Source organism: Mesocricetus auratus, unplaced genomic scaffold, assembly GCF_017639785.1.
Source record: "Mesocricetus auratus isolate SY011 unplaced genomic scaffold, BCM_Maur_2.0 Super-Scaffold_100676, whole genome shotgun sequence".
In the NCBI taxonomy this organism is placed as follows: Eukaryota; Metazoa; Chordata; class Mammalia; order Rodentia; family Cricetidae; genus Mesocricetus; species Mesocricetus auratus.
The window spans coordinates 54499520-54520442 of NW_024429266.1; the positions used below are offsets into that span (position 1 = coordinate 54499520).

Here is a 20923-nt window from a genome sequence, read left to right on the forward strand (position 1 = left end):
ACTGATGAAAGAGGACCTTTCCTTCAGGGTGCGGGGGTGGGGGGGTGAGCTCCAGTCTCTGCCTCACTCATCTGCCTAAGTAACCCAATGGCGCCAGAGTCATAGGAAGAGCCTTTTGGAGAACACTGGGTGGGGGGGTATTCTCTGCTACTTGCCTCTGGGTCTCTGAAGTTCCTGGTTTCTGTTCCCAGATGCTTCTCTGGAAAGAGATTCTGAGCATGTTCTTCATATCTGCGTTGGGGGAGGGTTGGTAAAGATCAGACTTTTACTGGACACCTGTTTGCACATTAGACTCAACCTGGAACTTGAAAATTAATGAAGCCACATCTTGTACAACAAGCAGCCCCAGAGGTTCAATGGATTGTCCTATAGCCTGAGAATTTCATAGGTGATTCTAATGTGCCTGGAGGGCTGAGATCAAAGGGTTAAATCCACTTTGCTGGGCTGGAGAGGTGACTCAGAGGTTAAGAGCATTGACTGCTTTTCCAGAGGTCCTGAGTTCAATTCCCAGCAACCACATGGTGGCTCACAACCATCTATAATGAGATCTGGTGCCCTCTTCTGGTATGCAGGCATATATGCAGGCAAAATGCTGTGTACACAATAAATATTTTTTAAAAATCCACTTTGCTTCACCAGGCACAGCTATGGTTAGAAAGAGGACACAAACACACTGGCCTAGAGTGGGACTTGGACCCTGGGCCTAATGTTGCTGTTAATGTGACTTATAACTCTGGGAAAAACCACCTCCTCTCTCTCAGCCTCCATTGTTTCCTGGAGAATACAGGGCTGCTCTCTCCTGGTAGTCTTCTCCCTCTTTTGACCCAGCCGTGTTTCCACGCAGCAGTGCTGGGAAATGAGCCGGGGCAGCAGGGAAAGCAGGTCGGGCCCAGCACTGGTGACCATGCTATACTCCAGCTTTCTGGGTGCCAATTCACGAAAGAAAGCCAGACTGTCTGGCCCAGCTTGAGTTGTGGGGGAGACAGCGAGCCCCCAGACACTGGAAGGAAGGAGCGTTAAGTGTAGCCACAGAGGTGCTACAGACTCTGTGCTGGGGAGATACAATGTGGGGACTCTGAAGCTCTTTCTAGGGCCAGTGAGATGGCTCAGCAAGTAAAGGCACGTGCCACCTCCAGGATCCACGTGGGGACCTTCCTTCTGATCTCTATATGTATGTACACACACACACACACACACACACACACACACACACACGAATAAAAAAGATATTTCTACTCTGTGAGCTCGAGGCCAGCCTGGTCTACAGAGCGAGTTCCAGGATAGCCTCCAAAACAATACAGAGAAACCCTGTCTCGAAAAACAAACAAAAAGAAAAGAAAAGATATTTCTACACCTCATATCTAGGATTCAGCAGAAAGAAAGGCGATGCAGCTGCATTGGGGAGATGTCAGTGCAGATGCCTTGGGGCTGCTCCTTAGAGGTGCAGCTCACCTTTGCAGTGACAAGAGATAGCTTTGGGGACCACGGAGTGAGCATGAGCGAGTGTGACCACTGCTTACCCAACCATAGTTTCTCATGTATCCTTGGCCTAAGCATGTGTGGGAATCCTAAGAAGCAAGGCGGCTGGAGGAGATCCGAGTACTCAGTTTAGAAGGAGGTGAGAAGGAAGCAGTACCCACAGCAGGCGTCAGAAAGTCTTTCTGCCGGCTCTCACCTCGTCCTCGGGGAGCTCCAGAGTTCTGGCCCTGGAGCCATCTTCAGGTCTGGGCTCCAGTTTCAGGAGAGCGTCTGTGTCAGGTGATCGTTTCCCCGGCTGTCTTGTTATTTCTTTCTGTGTGGTTGTGTGAGATTGCCTTACTAGTTCTACCACTGAGGGAAGTGTCTGTGGTGTTGGAGATCAAACCCAAAGGCTCACACATGCTAGGCAAGAGCTTACTGCTTGAGCTACATCTATCATCACTATCGTCATTGTCTCCATCATCATCATCATCATCATCATCATCATCATCATCACCGTTGTCATCTGGACCACTGGGGTAGAGCCCGGGGCCTTGAGTACGCTAGGCAAGTCCTCCGCCAATGAGGTGTATCGCCAGCCCTCCTGAGGAAAGTCTTACATGTCTTCTGTAAGTCTCTTCCCTTGAATGAGGAGGGAATTGAGGCTCAGAGAGGGGACATGACTTCCTTGAGTCAACCAGCAAGTCAAAGAGAGCAGATAGCAATAGAAACAATCGATTATATTGGCTATGAGTGCTGTCTGCATACAAGACATTGCTATGAAGTGAATACTCTGCAGGGCCTATTTTATTTGATCCGTGAAACTAACAAGCAAACCCTCGGTTGTCACAAGTTCATGGATGGGGACCTGAAGTTTCAGCCCTTACATGGTCGCACAACTGAAGAAGGGCAGAGCTTTAGGATGGGGACCCAGGCCCTGTAACTCCAGAGCTTGGACATGGGACATTGTACTTTTAAGTAATTTGGGGAGACCCAAGTTTAAGTTCCATCCATGAAACAAGCTACTGTCATCAGAAGGTCTCTGGTGCTTTATCAACCTGGGCAGGAGGGAAGGAGGCTAAGAGAATGGCAGCATTAGAGTATTCACAAGGGAACCGGGCCTCCAGTTTCTCAGAGCCTCGGGCTCTGCCCCACCTGCAACCTGGCTTTCCCCTCAAGATGTCTCCTCCAATGGAGGACCCAAAGCCTGCTTTGTTCTCGCTTTGGCTTTGCCCCGTGGGATGCCCCGCCCACACACTGCTTCACACCAGCCCTGGCCCCTGCAGCTGGTGCTGTGCTTCATTTTCCCACATAGGACTTTTCCGAATCCCTAAGAGGGGGTCAGCCGTGTGAATGGCCAGGGTAGCCTCACAGGAGCACCTATAGCTAGGGAGTCATCCCTAGGCCCCTCGGCATCTTCTGGCCCTATTGTCTCCTGCCTTTCGGGAGAGGCTGTGCAGTGTAACACGTCCAGACTGGATTCTAACTCTCCACTTTATCCAGTCTGTGACCTTCAACATAGATAACAATAACCCCATAAGGCAGAGTTAAAACCTAAAGGTGGGCACCCATGAATCCCCAAGAGCTGCTGCTGGACCATTAACTGCTGCTGCTAGGTCAGAAGACAGGCTGCCTCCCCTGAGTAGTCTCGGGGAGCTCAGCTTCTCAGAGTCTCAGTTTCCTGCTCTGAGCAATGGGTTGGTGACACATTATAAAAGGGAAGTCTGAGAAGCCCTCAGCGTGGACATGCTGAGCACACAGTAGGTCCTCACTGGGTGCTCACTTTCCAAAGCATCCTGGGAGCCCGGCCAGCTGTTGAGGCAGACCTGTATATGCTCATGGCTCTCCCTGTGACAAACGCTTAGAGCAGCCTGGGAGGCCCCCTTGAGATTGTGACCCCAGCTCTGGGGTCAGAAACAAGCGAATCCCTGGGAGTTTCTAGCTGGCCAGCTTAGTCTACCAGTGGACTCCAGGCCCATGGGAGACAGGCCCAGAAAACTAGGTAGGCAGCTACTGAGGAATGACACCCAAAGATGTCCTCTACCCTCCACATACATAAATGCCCATATACATCACACACACACACACACACACACACACACACACACACACACACACACACAAATTGTTCTGGTGATGGGTGATAACTGCTGTCCAAGGGCAGCCTTTTCTTTCTTTTGTTTTTCGAGACAGGGTTTCTCTGTATTGTTTTGGAGCCTGTCCTGGAACTCACTCTGTAGACCAGGCTGGCCTCGAACTCACAGAGATCCACCTGCCTTTGCCTCCTGAGTTCTGGGATTAAAGGCACGCACCACCAACAACTGGCAGCAGCCTTTTCATAATGTATTCATTTAATTTTGTGTGTATGGCTGTTTTGACTATATGTATGTTTTTGCACAATGCATATATAATACTCATGAAGTCCAGAAGAGGGTATCAGGTGCCTGTAATTGGAGTTACAGGCAGCTGTTAGCTCCCATATGGGTGCTGGGAATGGAACCTAGGTTCTCTGGAACCACTGAGCCATACCTCCAGACTGTTTTTTTAAAATTTATGTTCTTATTTAATTTTCCTCCTTCCCATTTCTATTCTCAGTATTGTCCTTAGAACTAAGCATGCATAACTATCACTCAGAGGCTCCCTATAGTCTGAGGCCCCTGTTATGCCTGGATTTCCCTGGAAGCAGCAGCACCCCCTTGTAGAGTTGGCCATTTCTCTGTTGTGCCCTGTTGCATTTTCTCCAACCTTCTTCCCTGATCAGAGGTTTCTAGGTCTCCAGGAGCTTTGTGGTTTCTGCCTTTGGTACCCTCCTGGGTTTTGTAGCTGACCCTGTTTTAGGTCAGCTGCCTCAGAAACAGCTGCTTAGTGTATGTGCTTATGTGAGATGAGGCCACCACAACAGGCTGGTGACGGGGACACCTCACAGGCTGGTGACGGGGACACCTCACAGGCTGATGACGGGGACACCTCACAGGCTGATGACGGGGACACCTCACAGGCTGATGACGGGACACTTCAGATTACTTCTGCAGACAAGGACCTCAGAAAGCATATGTTCCCGATGCCCCAACACTTTGGGACAGTCTTCAGTCACCTTCATTCATGTCCTCCTCTCTCACAAAGAAGCCCTGAGCAGTTCACTTGAAAAGATGGGGAAATTGAGGCCTGGGAAGTAATATTGAAACACTTCCTGGCCAGAATTGAGCAGAATCCAATCTTTCTCTCCTAATTTTGGGGATCCTTTCCCACTGTAGCCCAGGCTACCCTGGAACTCGGTATGTATCGATGTCCTTGAACGTCTCTGTGCCTCTCAAGCACTGGATCAAACGTCTGTGTCTACTTGCTCCCCTTCTCCTCATCACCCCTTCCCTCCTGCCATGTCTTACAAGCCCTCCTGAGGTACCTTTCCTTCCACACTGGGCCCTTCAATCCCCTTTGTACCTCAACAATCCCCCATTCCCCACTAACACGGTGGGAGGCTATACCTCAAATATGGGCTCCGAAGCAGGAGAAGAGGGAGAGTTTCAAAGGAGTAGCCTGGGCCCCACTCCATTCCGTGCCAGTGACTCCTAACAGACCCCTCTCTCCCCTTCAGGATGCTGCAGAGCAACCAGCTCCGAGGGATCCCGGCAGAGGCACTGTGGGAGCTACCCAGCCTGCAGTCACTGTGAGTCTCTGAGGGCTCCCCTTCCTGGATCTGGGGAACAAGACAGGCCCTGCCTTAGTTTCCCTTCTTCTGAACCCAGTGCTTCTAGCTCTGGGTTCCTGAGGATTTTGTTGTTATAAGTGTGTGTCTACGACACTTCAGTGTTTGTGGGACTGTGGGAATGGAGCCTCCCTCGGTAGGGCCGCCAGGGCGGTAGTCCTGAGGCCACTGGCGTTCTGCCATGGGTGCTGGGGTGTGGGGTGGAGACTACCAGCCCAAAGAAGCACCAGGAAGGGGCTGTCTCCTCCCCTTAGCTGGCTTTTGCCCTGGAGCTCGGTAGGTAGGAGCAGGGGTTCAGGTTCAAACACCGACTTCCCTACCTACTTAGTTGGGAGAGGGGACTGTGATCATAGACTCTGGGCCACCCAGGATACAGCCCAACCTCCAAGGAGCCCTGTAGTTCCTCTTTTACCCAGCAGAGTGGGAACAGGTGCTAGGGCTGAGGGAAGCTGGTCCTGTCCACCCATTGGGCTGTATGCACACTGTGCCCAGTGCAGGACTGAGAACATGGTAGGTGCCTCACACCTGCTTGAGGAAGCCAATTGAAGTTTTGGTTGCACCTATATCCATCCAGTGCGGTGAATACATATTTTGGGAAAATCATAATTGGAGCATAGGACTCAGGTAGGAGTGACATTTAGCATGTAGGAACCTAGGCCTGTGAGATGAGTGTGTAGGACAAGGCTTGCAGTATTCTTGGATGTCGGTTCAGCTATAGCCCTGCCAAGAGCACGGGTATGGAAGTCAGACAGTCTTAACCGGCATTGACTGTCTGTGAGCAGAAGGCAGGAGACAGGGAAAAATGGCTTTTCTCTGGACTTTACCTTTAAGTAGAGGATCCCTGACCAGCTCTAGTCCCAGCCACCACAGTTTGGGGTTTCCTCTCTTTGGCTACCTGGGTATACATTGCTTTTGTTGGCTGAGTAGCCTGGGTGGCAGAAGCTGTCTTCCCTCCTCTTTCTCTGGTCTGTCCTCCCTCCAGCCCAGCAGCCTCTCCCTCCATCCAGCGGGATAGGTGGGCAGTATGCCCTGGGAGGCCAAGGTCAGATGAAAGCCAGGAAAGCCTGTGCGTGCTGTCTTGCAGGCAAACTAAACATTTGCTTAGGGCACCAGCGACGAGCTGGGAGAGCCAAAAATAAGAGGTGGTGGATGGGGCGGGGGAGGTTGACATTTCAATCAAAGCATCAAACAGACTCAGGAAAAACTTGGACTTATTTCTAAAATCATTAATTAAAAAGAAGTGAGTCACACCTTTTGCTGAGGTCTCTGAAGCTCTTGTCTTCAGAGCAGGCCTGGCACTTTCAGTTGGACGCATAGTTTCCCTCATGCGTGCTGAGCAGTGGGCAGAGCATTCACCGGCCACATTGCAGCGGCCCTCTGCTTAGGCAGGTGAGGGCAGAAACCGAGGCAGATGGGTAGGTCTTGCCTCCTGCGGTCCTGAGAACACCAGCCTGCCAGAGAAAGCTTGACCTCAGACCCTGACTCTGATCTTGGGTACATGCCTCAGTTTCTCCATCTTCAAAGCAGGGACCATGATCATACCCTGCTCACCTTCAAGGGCTTTCCTGAAAAGAACACACAGAATCTATTTGAGAGTGATGGAGAAACGGAAGGCTGCACACAGCTGTGGCAGTGTCTGTTCATCTATCCAGCCATCAGTTCATTCATTCAAAGTATGCCTGAGACTGTACTAAGTCAGCAAAGTTTGTATTAGGTCTTGAAGACAGAGAAATGCCAATCATGTAAAGAGGCAGGGAAGGGCATGATAGACAAAGGGACCACAGGGTATTAAGGTAGAGAGGTAGAGGGGGAAGAAATTGAGTGAGCACTAGGGAGTTTGGCTGAAGTGTGTGTGTGTGTGTGTGTGTGTGTGTGTGACTGGTAGGCAGGGCAGCTGTAGAGAAAGAACTGAGATTAGCAGATGACAACCCTCTAACAAGTGGCCGTCACTTAGTTAAGGATGCCATGACGATGACAGAAGGGAACCTCAGAAGGACTTTGAGCAGGACAGCAGTGGGAACGTTTATATTTTTGAAAAGTCCCCCGTTGGCAGCAGTGATGGGGACTGAGGGGGTGGGGTAAAAGCCAGGCTGCCAAGAGTGACAGTGGCCAGAAGACAGGCAGGGACAGCAGCAAAGGGAGAAGTTGATGGGCTCTGAAAACTCCAGTACTTGGGAGGCAGGCTTCTTTACACTCAGACCTTGGCTGCTCCCTGGACTTCCTGGAAGACCTGGGCAGATTACCCAACCTCCATCCTGTTTTTCCTTATCCTCACAACGATGGCAGTGTTGGCATCCACTCACCTCATGGCACGAGATGAGTTCAATGTATGGGAGAGACTTGGAACAGTGCCTTCTGTTGTCATTGCCATGGGCAACAGCAGCAGCTGACCGTGGGAGTGGGGGGAGGGAAGAAGTCACACCAACACCCACTTCTCTGACTTTGACATCATGGCAAGAGAATCTGGTCACCAAGAGCTTGGCACGTGGTGGAACTCACATAGAACTTGAGTCCTGGCTTAACCAAGGTGATCAGCAGCCCAGATAAACCAGAGGTTGTTCACTTTGTCTCCAGGGTGCAGGTGTGTGTGTGTGTGTACGCGTGCACGCAATCATGCATGTATATGCGTGTGTACTTTAACATGCATGTGGGAGGTTGGGGAGAGGAGGAAGTACCTAATGTGAGGACTCAGAATATTGGGTATTGTATCCTGAGCTTTTGGAAAGTGGAGGAGCCAAAGAAAGATTCCCTCAGACATTGAAGGGAGGTGCTCCTCATGAAATTTAGTTCCCATCATGTCAGACAGCAACAGTAAGATCAGGCTTTGTTAGCAGGTTGAGGGGACAAATGTAGCCAAGACCAGTGTCACAGACCTGGGCATCAGCTCCATGTGTTACATCGACTGTGTGGCTTCTTCATCATCCTCCCTTACCAACTGCCCTCAGCTAACAGATGAAGAGACGTGCAGGAAAGTTTTGGGGCTATCCGAGGTAGAGTTGTTGAGGCACAAGCAGGGGTACTTCAGCTGTGGGATTCCAAAGACTGTGAAGGGGCCTTTTTTTGATGGCCATTATTCAATTCCTTCCACCTTCCCTAGAGCAGGAGCAAATGGCAATTCCTACTTTCTGTTAGAAGCTGCTACATCAGGGAAGCACAGAGTCATATCTCTTTCCATGCTCTCCCATAGCATGGGCTGCCCTCTAAGAGCAGGCAAGATGCATGGTGACGCCTCCATATGGGGGCATCTCTGTTCTCTTGGAGCCATGAGCGGTTCAGCCCTGTGGGTGGGCTTTCTTTCTACCAGGTAGACCCAGATACGAGGAACAGGAACTAGGTATGGGGAGTCCAGCCTGGGACTGGGGTGGGTTCGGGGCAGCCAGCCTGCATTCCAGGGGCCAGGTACTGTGTTGGATGTGGCACATGAGCTATTTGGTTTGGCACTGGGCTGGCGGCACCCTACTCCCCGGTATCCCGCTTTGCACACACGTACTTCCTCTTGGACCAACAGGGGAGGAGAGTGCAACCGCACCAGACATGTCACATCAGGCCTGAATCCAGGCCAAGAGAAACCACAGCAAGCCCGAGGAGCCTGGGGCGAGATGGAAACTGGGTGGGGGTGAGGCAGGGCCCTGGGGAGAGCCCAGAAAAAAGCAGACGCAAAGCTCTCAGAGTCAGCACCAGGTTGGGATGGGGCTGGGCATCTTGGGAAGCATAGTGGCAAGAAAAAAAATAGAACAAAACAGAAAAGAACCCAGTCTTGGAAGCCCTGGGGAGTGTGTATCACAAGGACAGTCACTTGGCAATGGCCATTATGCTAATCTCGAAAGATAGCTTCTAGTTATGACCATCTTATAGATGAGCCAACTAAAGCCCAGAGACGTTAAATAGCTTGCTGGAGGTCACACAGTTAGGACAAAACAAGGGTGGGATTATGGTTTAGTTCATACTCCACAGTACCAAGGTCTTCACTTTGCTCTTTAATATCCCTTAATACCCTTCAGAGCTCTAATACCTTAGGGTCCAGAGGTTTGGGTTCAAGTCAATCATCTCTCTTCTTTGAGTCTAGGGTTCTCCATCTCTAAGGTGGGAAGGTCAAATAAGATGATTGGACAGCCAGGCTTTCAAAGAGATTATCCTGCCTGAAGACGATAACTTTCTGATAAGGTCGCTGGTCCTGATCTGGAATGGCTGATGACTCCTGAGACTTGTTCACTCTGGGCCTCAGTTTTACTCTCTGTGCTATGACCATGTTCCCTGTGAACCTTCCTAGCATCATGGGAATGCAGCAGAGTTGGACAGGGAGAAGAAAAACATGAATGTGTTCAGGAGAAAATGACCAAGCATTCAGTCCCATGCCAGATGCCCTCTGAGGAGAGGACTAAGAGGGCTCCTGGGGGAGATAAGGCAGGTGCCCCTCCCTCGATACTGTGACCTACTTTGAGGGGACAGCTGTACACAGACTAATGCCCCAGGCAAGGTTAATAAGAGCAGCATGCAGATGGCACTTGGTGTGTGACAGTCACTTGCACCTGTCACCAGTCTTCACATCACTCCCGTGGGACCAGTGTTACTGCCGATTTCCCTTCCTCGCTTCATAGACGAGCATCCTGAGACACAGAGAGGTGATGCTATTGCCGTAGCATCCACCGCGGAGCCACCGCGAGAACTCAGATGGCTCCAAGAGGAAGCCCCTCACGTATCTACTGCACATAGCTGCCTCCAAGACTGAGTCTGAGCGGTAGAGGGAGAAGATGGCCAACTCTTCTATTGGCTTGGCTATATTTGGGGACCGGGGTATTTCCAGGGCACCTGCTCCAGGAGCTGCTGAGCTCTGCCATAGATGCCTGGGGATCCTAGATCCAACTGTTTCTGCCTCCATGTTGGAATTCTAAAGTAGAGCCTAGAAGGATGGGACAGCACGATGCTGTAGCCTGAAGAGCTAGGGTCTGCCAATATGATATTAACTTTGCCCCCTGAGAACTCTCGGCCTCAGTGGGACCCTGAACACTTCGTGAGAGAGGGCACTAGCCTGTTGTGCCTAGGGTCCATGCTTTTAGAGAGTGCACTGACACTCCAGGATTTGATCTACAGCTCCACTTACAGCCTGGCTTATAGCATGTGGCAGGGGAGGCTCCACAGGACTGGTCAGGACTGAGCACAGTCTTCTGGGGTGACAGAAGGACTTTCCTCTCCATTCATATGTAAATTGTCAGGAGGTCCCAGGGGAGGCTTGAGTGGTCTCAGAAGAGCCATTTGGGCCTAGGATAGGGATGGGGCCTTCCCTCTGGGAGGCATTCTTCTGGGTCTCCTGAGAGCTATGTGAAGTGAGGAGAATACCATAGCCGGCCAAGGGAGGTGTCTTTGGGCAAAGAATGGGCAAACTTAGTCACTGACAGAGCACACAGAACAATGGTTCTCCAGCTCTTGTCCAGAAAAGCTGATTATATCACCTGGGAACCTGCTAACTACTGCATTCTCAGCCCAGTGGGGCACTGTGGTACCAGCATTCCAGAGGTAGAGGCAGATGAGTTCTGGCTTCTGAGAGCAGCTTAGGCTATACAATAAGACAGATCTCAAAGTGGGTGTGGTGGTGGTGGTGGTAGTGCACGTTCCCAGGCTATAGCCCCTTTCCAAACTGGACCAAGTCTGTGGGTGGCCTTGACTGTGCTTTGGTAAACCCTTCAGTTATTCTGACCCACTGAAGACAAGATAAAGACATGGGGAGCTTTGTTTTCTGAGCTGCCTTAACACACCACAATGGTGTGGCCTCAGCAAAGATCTACAGACACAGTCCTCCAGGCACCAGCCCTTGTCTTGAGGTCCCAGGAGATGCTTGTCCTGCCCCTTTTAGATTCTGGTGGCTACTGACATCCCTGTGGTCACACTGGTCCCATATCTGCCTTCATTCTTCTCATGGTCTCTCTCCTTTTTGTCTCTCTCCTCTCTGTCCCTCTGTCACCTGTCACAGGGATGCTTGTCACTGGATTTTAATGATCAAGAACCTTCATTAAACAATATCTGCAAAATCCCTTTTCTTCCAAACAATATCTCACATCCTGGTTCTGGGCATTAGGACATGAGCATATCGTTTGGGGTCGCATTTCAGTGTCTTGCAAGGGAAGTTGTGAGTGGGGGAGGGGGAGATGGTCGGGGAGCACGCCCAAGGGTTGGAGAAGATGAGGTGGTACGCGGCATCTCTAATCCCAGCACTGGAGAGGTGGAAGCAGGGGTTGAGGGCCAGACTGGGCTACATAGTGAATTGGAGACCAGCCTGAGCTACAAGAGGAAACAACACACTCACAAAATCTAGAAACACTGAAATAGCTGAGGTAGAGTCAAAAGGAAGTAAACAGAGAGGGAGAGGGCTCATAAACCCCAGCCTGCACCTGCAGGAATGTGGCAGAGGGAGACCCAGAGCTGACTGGAGAGGGAACAAAGCCCTGAGGCCTGAGAGCTCTGATCCAAGATCCCAACCTGAAGCTGCTCAGTCTGCTACCAGGGAGGGAAGTCCCCATCTCCAAAGCTGCCCTCCAGTCCTGCTGGTGATTTGGTGAGTTCTGCTGGTACCCCAACTCGGCTGCTGGTTAGAAAGGGCCCCGGGGCCCAGCTGTGTCAGGGGGGCTAGCAAGGGGTCCCCAGGGACATGTGGGGTGGTGATGGCCTCCCTGACGTGGCTATTTCAGGCAGCAAGATTATATGTTACCTTGTTTGGTTCTTCCAGGGTTCCGGGAGTTGATTACCACATGTGTCTGGCCAAAGGCTGCTCCGAGGTGGGCGGTAGGCAGACTAACAGCACTTGTAGCCCATGAGGGTCCCAGTATGGGTCATTTGGCTTCTGAGAGACACCGGGAGAACGTCCCCAATGGGAAGGGCTCTGGGACCTGTTGGTGATTCTTTCAGCCATAAATGCTAATCTGGGAGAGACTTGGCTCTAACTGGGCCACCCAGAAGCAGCCCTGGGCTCCTGTGTGACGGGACACATTGCAACAAGGAGTCGGGCGCTTCTTATCTCTCCTACAGGCGTTCTGGGACTATGTGTGGCGCTGGGTGATTTCTGGGGGCGGATAGTCTCTGACTGAAGCTCTTGACTCCGAAACCCCTTAGAAACTCTGGGAGCTCGATTAGGTTTAGATGCAGGGCTCCCTCAAGCAAAGCCCAAAGGTGGGACTTGCTCTCCTGCACAGGTTTCTCCTCCACCTGGACAAATAGCCCTTCCTAAGCAATCAAGGCCACGGCAGAGCCCTAGCCTGGCCTCTGGGAATGTCTGCAGGGATGAGACCACACCGTGGATGCTCTCCCTCTCTCCACCACCCTGCTTCTCCGACTCCTGGCTCCCTTGCTGCCTTTCCTTTCCCCCTTCCTCCTGCCCTCCTGTCTCCCTGCTTCCCCATTGCTTCCCTCCTGCCCGCCTCCTTTTACCTCTTCCTTCCTGCTTTGTAGAGTGCTTGTAATGTACAGCACAGAAGACACCGAATTCGTAAACGAGGGTCCCGCCTTTCAGCAGCTCAAGGCTTATGTGCAGATGTCAGATACTCAGGTCCTCATCTTCCCATCAGCCTCACTGTTGGAGCCAAGCTCCTGAGACAGAGAAGCCACTGCAAGAGAACAGGTTCAAAGCAGGTGTAGGGAAGGGAGCTGCTGACTGCGAGGCTGGAACCCTGGCAAAACAGTGTGCGTGATATGAGTCGTGCTGGGAGTCTTGCTGGGTGCTTAGTGTGTGGCAAGTCTTGTCATGAGGCAGACACAGGCTCGCTTATTCCTTACCACACCTCTCCAAGGAAGATGCTTTGTCCTCCATTTTACAGATGAAAAATGGAGCGTTAGAGAGCAGCTCACAGACAGTTCGCCTGAATTCTGAGTCCATGCCTTTTTTAAAAAAATTTATTTTAAAGACAGTCTCACTATGCAGTCAGGCTGACCTCAAATTCATGGTTCTCTTGCCTCTGCCTACTGACAGCTGGGGATGATAGGCCTGTGCCACCATGCCTGACCCAGGAACACTCTTAGCAGGCCTCTGGACGCACAGAGGCTTAGCTGTGAGGGACCCTAAAAGACTGTCTACCTCTCAACACCAAGGAAGCTTAGCAAGTGCAGATCCCAGGTCCCTTCTCAGAGCCCTGAATTGAGATCTTAGGAAACTAGCCCCTGGGACTGTCTCTGTACCCATTTGGGAACACTCTCCACATCCTCGATGCTGGATGTGGACAGCATCATCTGAGCCTGCAGCAGCAGCAGCAGCTCCTGGAGCATGGAAGGCTCATAGAGCCTCAAGCACCACCCGGGACTCTTGGTTCAGAATCTGTGTTTTAACCCCTGCCCCCACCCAGGTGGTCAGTACAGTTCGACTTCAGAATCTCTCATCTTTTTGTCCAGGATCTTTGGGAGTGGGGGGTGTGCCCTGAACTTGATGGGGCCACCTTACTTTGCCTCCCAGCCTCAGTTAAGATAGACAGCACAGTCGTCACCAGCTGTCAAATTCCCACTGTTTTTTAGACGCTGAGGACTTTCTATACAAAGTCCCCAACACTGACAACTCCTCATTCATCCCCCTGACACTACCTGTGCACGTGGGTTAGAAAGATGAGAATCCAATTGACTTAGTTGTGGAGCTTCCTAGAGGCTGTGAGGAGTAACAGATAACCCCCGAAGGGTGATGCAGTTGGAAAGAAAAGGTTAGATTTTGTGTAGAACTTCCAGTGGTCAATAACTCCAAAAAGGGGTGGGGACGCTAATTTCCTTGTAAAGGTCATTCAGGGTCACCGTCTCCTCACTTGGCCCCGGAACAGGGAGAAATATATCTCCATCTTCCTCACATCTCAGAGCTCATGGATTTTTCTCCCACCGAGGCCTCAGAGCAGCCCAATGGGGAGGGGAGGGAAGATTCAGGTGGCACCAGAAAGGGTCAAGGGAGCAGCCTGGCCACCTCAGCGTAGCTAGCTAGCAGCTGCCTTTGGGCTCCACTCCCAGTCACTCTGGTAAGAGAAGAGATGGGCGCAGGTGGTCACTTGTCGTGCGGGAATCCACATGCCAACGGGGAGGGCGGAGACTGACCCTGGTCCTCGCTGTGACCCAGCCAGAGATGCATGGATAGAGGCTGCCCACCTAAGGCTGCAGGGCCCTGGAATAGCAGAGCACAAAGGTCAGCAATTCACAGGACTCCTTTTCGGGTGAGGAAATCGAGCCACACAGGAGGGCGGAGCATTCCCAGCATCACCCAGAAATCAACGAAGGAGCCCGAGCTAGACACCCCCCTTCTTTCCCCCTCAGAAAGGGGATGGACTATTTATGAGCCTGTGTGACCACTTGGCTAGCTGGCTGTAAGATCAGTTGCTCGGGAATGTGACCATGTCCGGGGACTCTTGCCAAGGTGGCTTCCTTCCCCTCATCAGTGCTGACACCTGTTTTAGGACTTCAGAGCCCACCCCTTCCCCCAACTCTCCCTCCAACAGCTCCAGTGGGTAGGGTGGGGCAGGGCAGGACGGGGACTCTTGGACAGGGTCTGGGCTGGGGCAGGTGAAGAGTGAAAGGTTTGCAGGATAAGCAAACGGATGCAGGGCTGGGAAGGGCGAGCCAGGCCATGATAAGGAGTGTCTGTTGTCCAGCGGGGGGCGGGGCGGGCACTGTAGCCGCAAGTTTTGCCACCCTCCCCTCGTCTCCAGATGTGTTTTCAGATGTGTTTTATATTGCCAGGTGAGGGGGGGGGGAGCACAGCACTTTTCTGGGGCCAGAGGCCAGAAAACCATCAGTAGCGGTGACCTTGGTCCCATACTTATCACTGCCAAAGCACTACCATGATGGTAAGATGGGACTGGAGACAGGAAGAGAAAGGAAGGGACTCTGAGCGTCTGCAGTGTGGCGTGGTACCTCATCAGGGTAAGATGGGACAGGAGACAGGAAGGGAAAGGAAGGGACTCTGAGCGTCTGCAGTGTGACGTGGTACCTCATCAGGGTAAGATGGGACAGGAGACAGGAAGGGAAAGGAAGGGACTCTAAGGGACTCTGAGCGTCTGCAGTGTGGCGTGGTACCTCATCGGGGCTTCATTCAGCACCAGGTCTACTAGTGCACAGCCTATTGCACGGCCTCCAGCCGCATCGGCTCTTCTGCCCTTTGTTGCTGGAGTTACTTTTCAGCCTGGTCCTGCCGCCCTTGAGCCCCGAATAAGCACACAGACGCTATATTAATTATGATGGGCCTATGACTAGGGCTTCTTATTGGCTAGCTCTGTCTTAATTATTAACCCGTAACTACTAATCCGTGCACTTCCACGTGGTCTTACCTTACCAGAGAACACCTAGTGTGTTCTACCCTCCCAGTTTCCACATGGCATCTGAGTCGCAGTCTTCCTCTGCCTGCCTTTCCCAGAATTCTCCTCATCTCTTTATCCTGCCTGTCTTCCTGCCTCATTGACCAGTGTTTTATTCATCAACCAACAAGAGAAACATATTCACAGAAGGACACCCCTGTCACCCCTTCATGCTCTCCTGGAGGTGCCTCCAGTGTGGTCTCTGAGGCCCTTCTGGACCACAGAAGGGGAGGAGCCTTTGCACTCATGCTCTCTACCCCTGGCACTAGTTCTTGCCTGACTCTCTCCCCTTGGCTGCTACTAAAACTCATTCTCCCATTCCCCCTGCCCCTGGCCACTCCTCCGTCTTCTTTGCAGACTCCCTTCTCCAGTCCGTCCTCTAAGGGACACCGTTCTTTGGAGTCTGTCCTTAGGCAGTCCCATGTCTGCTTTGAGTTCTGCGCCCACTTGCATGCCACTGTTTCCCTGGGAATCTACTTCCTCAGCCTAGGTAGGTCCACTGACCTGACCAGTGGGGTCTCTGCTAGGTGGGCCCAGAAGGGCCTCACACACTTCCCAAAGTGAAGTTCACCACCTTCCCTTCCGTGCGTTGCCTTCCTAAGCTATCTGTTCCAGGGAATCCACCGCTCGTTTACTTTCCTAGTTTGGAAACTTGGTGTCAGCTTGGACACTAGCACCACCAATGCACCTAACACACTGGGCTCCAGTGACTGTCCATCCCGACTGCTCTGGAACAAGCCTGCTTCTCTTTACTTCCCTTGCCTGTAACAGCTGCTTCTAGCTGGCCACTTGCTTCTGTTCTGAACTTGCCCTCCTCCCTTAACTGCGGCCTGATGGGACTTAAAATACAAATCTATGCAAATTACTTCTGCTTAAGATTCTTCAGTGTCATCCAGAAGACAAGCCCAATGTCCCAAGACTCCCACTTCCTACCCCACACATGGCTCAGGGCTTCTGGATCCTAATAGAGACTTGCATCTGCTCCTGCCTGCTGCATGTTGCTCTCCCTGGGACACTCGCTCCTGTTTTTCCTTCTCTGCTCTCTCACCTGCTCATCCTCCAGGCCAGCATGGATGTCTCATGCTGCAGGAGGCTTTTCCTCATCCCCAGGTTCATCCTGCTGTGCTGATATTTAGGCACCAGAGGCTCTCCACTGCCCTCCGGTCTCAGTAGCTTCCCTCTCTACAGCCCTCTGCTGTACCATGCTGGTGGAGACTGTGCGTCTTTATCATTGCTGTTGTTATTTAATTTTTGAGACAAAGTCTCCCTGTGTAGGCCCAGGTTGACCTCAAATTCATCACTCTCCTGCCTCTGCCTCCTGAGTGCACCAAGCCTGGCTTTTTTCCTCCTTAGATTCTTTTAATTCAGAAGCTGTGTCGGCACAGAGCCAGCAGTGCTCTGTTCCCCAATCCCCAGTCAACAAAGGCAGGGAGGATTCCCTGGAAACACCTCCGATGACAGTTCATGGGGAGGGGGCGGGATCTGATGCCAGGTGGAGAGAGCTTATGGACCCAGACTGCCTTTCCATTGGTGAAGAGGCAGTGCACATGTGTGTTGCTGAACAGGTTCAGGATCAGAGGCGTTAGCCGTTTGCCCAGTGGCAGCAGCTTAGAAGACCTGGGGGCTTAAACTCCTAATCGGGTGTGTCTGGGTCCTGAGGCCAGGCACTTTCTCCCACAATTTATTTGACCCTTCCCACTTTCTAGATTCTTTCTTGGACCATGTGGTAGGTGGGCGGTTCTGAGGAAGGAGGAGGGACCAGGGTTCACAGATTTTTCCTGGCCGTCTTCACTTTCTGGGGAGGTGGGATGACAGACAGGGCTGAGACACGAGTAGAGCAGGTAAGCATGTGTTTGACGTGAACAGGATGTAGGTCATAGCCAATGCAGGCAAAGCAGCTGGCTGTGGAGGAGTCTGGGCTCAGCTCCGTGCCAGAGACGGGACGGGGGCCGGGGGGCGGGGGGAGGACGAGCATAGGAATGATGGGCCTCCACCATCTGATAGTGTTTTGTGAAAGGCTGTACGTTAGAACATGCATCGCCATAAATAAAACCACAAATTTGTTAACTTTGAGAAAGGCATGCCTTGCCCTCAGAGCCGAGAATATTATTTAGAGTTACCTGCTGCTTGCTGGTGATCTACGCCCCTGCAGTCACTCAGCGTTTGTGGGGGAACAGAGATCTTCCTACAACGAAGACTCAGGGTCTTGTGGAGAAATACTGAAAGCTGACTATTCGGGGTATTCATAATTTCCAGAGTTCTGGGTTGGGGTGGGAGGAAGGAAGAGAGGCCTCCAGATCCATGAGGCCAGGGAGCCAGGAGGCACAATTCCCCAAAGATGCTCCCCCCGCCTCCCCCCCCGCCCAGTCTAGTCCCCTTCCCTTCCTGCTCTGTCAGCTGCAGTTGACAAGAATGAAGCTGTTCAGCCTCCTCAGGGACCAACCAGGCCTTCTGGGCCAAGACAGCTGTCTAGGCCCCCAGCCCCAGCTCCAGCCTGCTCCCCTGGCCCCCATTAACCTGCCTCTCGGCTGAGCATCTGCTAACCTGGGGGTCTGAAGGGCTTTAGGAATAAAACTCCTTTAGAACATCTGGAGTGTTGGGGTACATGGGCCCCACCTGGAAGGGAGAGGAGGTGAGAAGGGGGAGAAGGGAAGGAAGAAGGGAGAGGAGAGGGAATGGGAACCAGAGGGGGAGGACAGCATGCTGTGTGCATGGGGGTGCCGGCGGGGGCCGCTGATGGGGAAATGGAAGCACAGTCCTAGGATTCCTGCGACTGTCCTGTGTCAGGTAGGAAAAGGCTCGGAGGGGCGTGCTGAAGTGTGCACCCAAGGCTCCCATGGCACAAGCCAGGTAGCCTGTGCCTTTCATCAGAGACCACATAAAAAGCCCTGACGGCCCGGGGCAAACCTTCCTTTGTGTTTCATTGTGGTGTTCCTAATCTCTGTTGTGTGTCCCAACAACGGCGGCTGTCACCTCCTTTTCCTAGACCCAGCTTCCTCTGCCTCCAAGACTTTGCCTAAATTGTTTCTCAAGCTGCTTTCTTTTTCCAGGCTGCCATGCCTTGCTTCTCTCCTTCCTGCGACTTCAGCACTTACCTCCTCCAGGAAGTCCCCCATGATGGCTCCATCTGGCTCTGGGTCCACCCGACTCATGGAGAACACTCAATTCCAGGGCCAGAGGACCTGCCTTTGTAACCCTTCTCTCTTCTTAGTCTTGGCTTTGCATCCACAGCTGGGTGGTGGTTCTGGGCTTTGTGGAATGGAACCAAACACTTCTGGGGGTGAAAGGGGTAGTCAGAGTTCTGTTGCAGCCAACACCATCTGTGCCAAATGTCTTGCTGGACCTAGAGTCTGCCACGGTTGCCCATATCAGAGTTCAGAGTGAGGGGAGGGATGAGGGCATGGGCATTAATCAGAGATCTGGATTCAGTCTTAGGTTCTTGGGTCACTAAATGGCAACATTTTGGGGAGCCTTGGAAGTGCTGAGGAAAGCATTTATGTCCAGTTTAGGGCAAATGGCATCTGTCCTGGCTCATCCTTCTTAGAAAGACCTGATAAGTTTTCTGAATGGGACTGTGCCCAAGCTGCTCTGTGTCTTGGGAGGAGAACGAGGAACGAAAGGTGGCCTAGGGATGTTGACCAGCGTGAGTGCTGCCAGCCTTGGGCCCCGCTGTTTTTCACCCCTTACCCCCTTCATGCAATCCTTCACCAGCCAGGAGATCCTGTGCAGACTCTTGAGTTCTGAAGCCAGAGCAAATGTCCTCTTTTTGGTGGACAGAATGCTGTGGAGTTTCATAGGGTCTTTCTATGAGGAAAGCCTTTATTTGGAAGCCAGCTCTCTCTTTTTCTGGAAGAGTCACAGATTATCTCAACATTCTGATCCCCAGCCTTGAAATCTGTGAACTGGGAATAACAAAGAGGCCAGTTTGAAAAGTAATGAGATGATGAGTGAGGGACAGCACACAACACCGGTGGCACTCAGGAGAGGGGGTGGAGTTACCGCTACTCCAGTTCTCGGCACTGTCTCACTCGGCGCCATCATCTCCTGTGGGTCACAGGGTCTACGGCAAAACTTCTGGTAATGTGACGCTAGAGTGAGGCAGACTGGTCGTTAATCTTTAAAATTTGTGTGTGTGTGTATATCAATTTATTTGCTTTTATTTCATGTGCAGTTGCGTTTTGACTGAATATATATCCATGTTGGATCCTTCAGAATTGGAGCTGGAGTTACAGACAGTTGTGAGCTGCCATGTGGGTGCTGGGAATTGAACCTGAGTCCTCTGGAAGAGTAGACAATGCTTTTAATCACTGAGTCATCTCTCCAGCCCCTCTTTAGTTTTTTAATAATTTATTTTTATTTTATGTGCATTGGTGTTTGACCTGAATATATGTCTGTGTGAGGGTTTCGGATCCCTTGGAACTGAAGCTACAGATAGTTTGAGCTATCATATGGGTGCTGGGAATTAAATCTGGGTCCTCTGGAAGAGCAGCACTCAGCCACTGACCCATCTCTCCAGCCTGAGAGCGGTCTTTTAAGAGGACTTGACTGTAAAACTAGATTATTCCAAGAAAGACAGGCCCTTCCCCAACCCCTGAACTCACAGCCGGCCGTCCCTCTCAGGGTCAGTTACTCCTGCTGTGAGCACGATTGGATCATTTCTCCTGTTACCCTTTCTGTTTTGGTGAACAGACCTGTGCTGAGCATCCTCACTGTGATTCACCCGCTTCCAGGGAGTTTGTCATTAAATGAGAGCCTGGGGACACATTCACAGATAGCTCATGCTAGGATTGAGTGATGCCTAAGAGGAATTGGAATATAGTGGGACAGGGAGGAGCTGTCATTTGTTGGCCACCAGCTATGTGGCAGGTGCTGTGTTGGCTTTTGAAGGAGGAGTAAGAGTTGATCTTGTGGAGAGGAAAGGACAACTTTGGCTGGGAGAGGAGGAAGAGCTTGGCAAAATGGGAAGGCAGCAAATCAGTGGTGGTGGGGTAGCAGCAGAGTAGAATTCAGTCAAAGAACGGCAGCTTGATTTGGAGCCAGCCCAGATGGTCTTTTACTGCAAAAAGGCTGTGTATTGGAGATCTGTCTATGACCAACCAAGGACCATGATGCCTAGAGGCAACTGCAGGGTTTTTGCAAAGGCAGATGGATCTGAGAAAACCCAGTGGACTGCCTGTCCACAACGCATCAAAGATGCTCTATGGGGAGCCATGAATAAATTTCTTCCAGAGACCACTGTGGGATAGATCCTAGACCACAGGCAGCAGTGGCCATGTGGTCGACTCAAGGGGATATGGCCTTGAGATTCCAATGCTGTGCATGGAGACAGGATGGGAAAGAGATGCAGGGGGAGGTATCAAGGTGGAGCAGGTGAACGGGTCTCCACTGCACACCCCCAGCCTGCTCCCGAAGTCCTCTGCTCCAGACTGCAGGCTCCATGGAGCACTCCCTTGCT

The 20923-nt window shown here is 51.8% G+C and overlaps 1 protein-coding gene across 1 annotated transcript in view; it reads left to right on the forward strand.

Moving 5' to 3' along the window:
* The window catches only part of Lgr6 (leucine rich repeat containing G protein-coupled receptor 6), a 120200-nt gene that overhangs the window by 34871 nt on the left and 64406 nt on the right, over positions 1-20923 (forward strand). The window contains exon 4 of the mRNA XM_005073388.4: positions 5054-5125. Within this exon, the coding sequence (XP_005073445.1) occupies positions 5054-5125 (72 nt within the window). The remainder of the gene's footprint in view (positions 1-5053; positions 5126-20923) is intronic.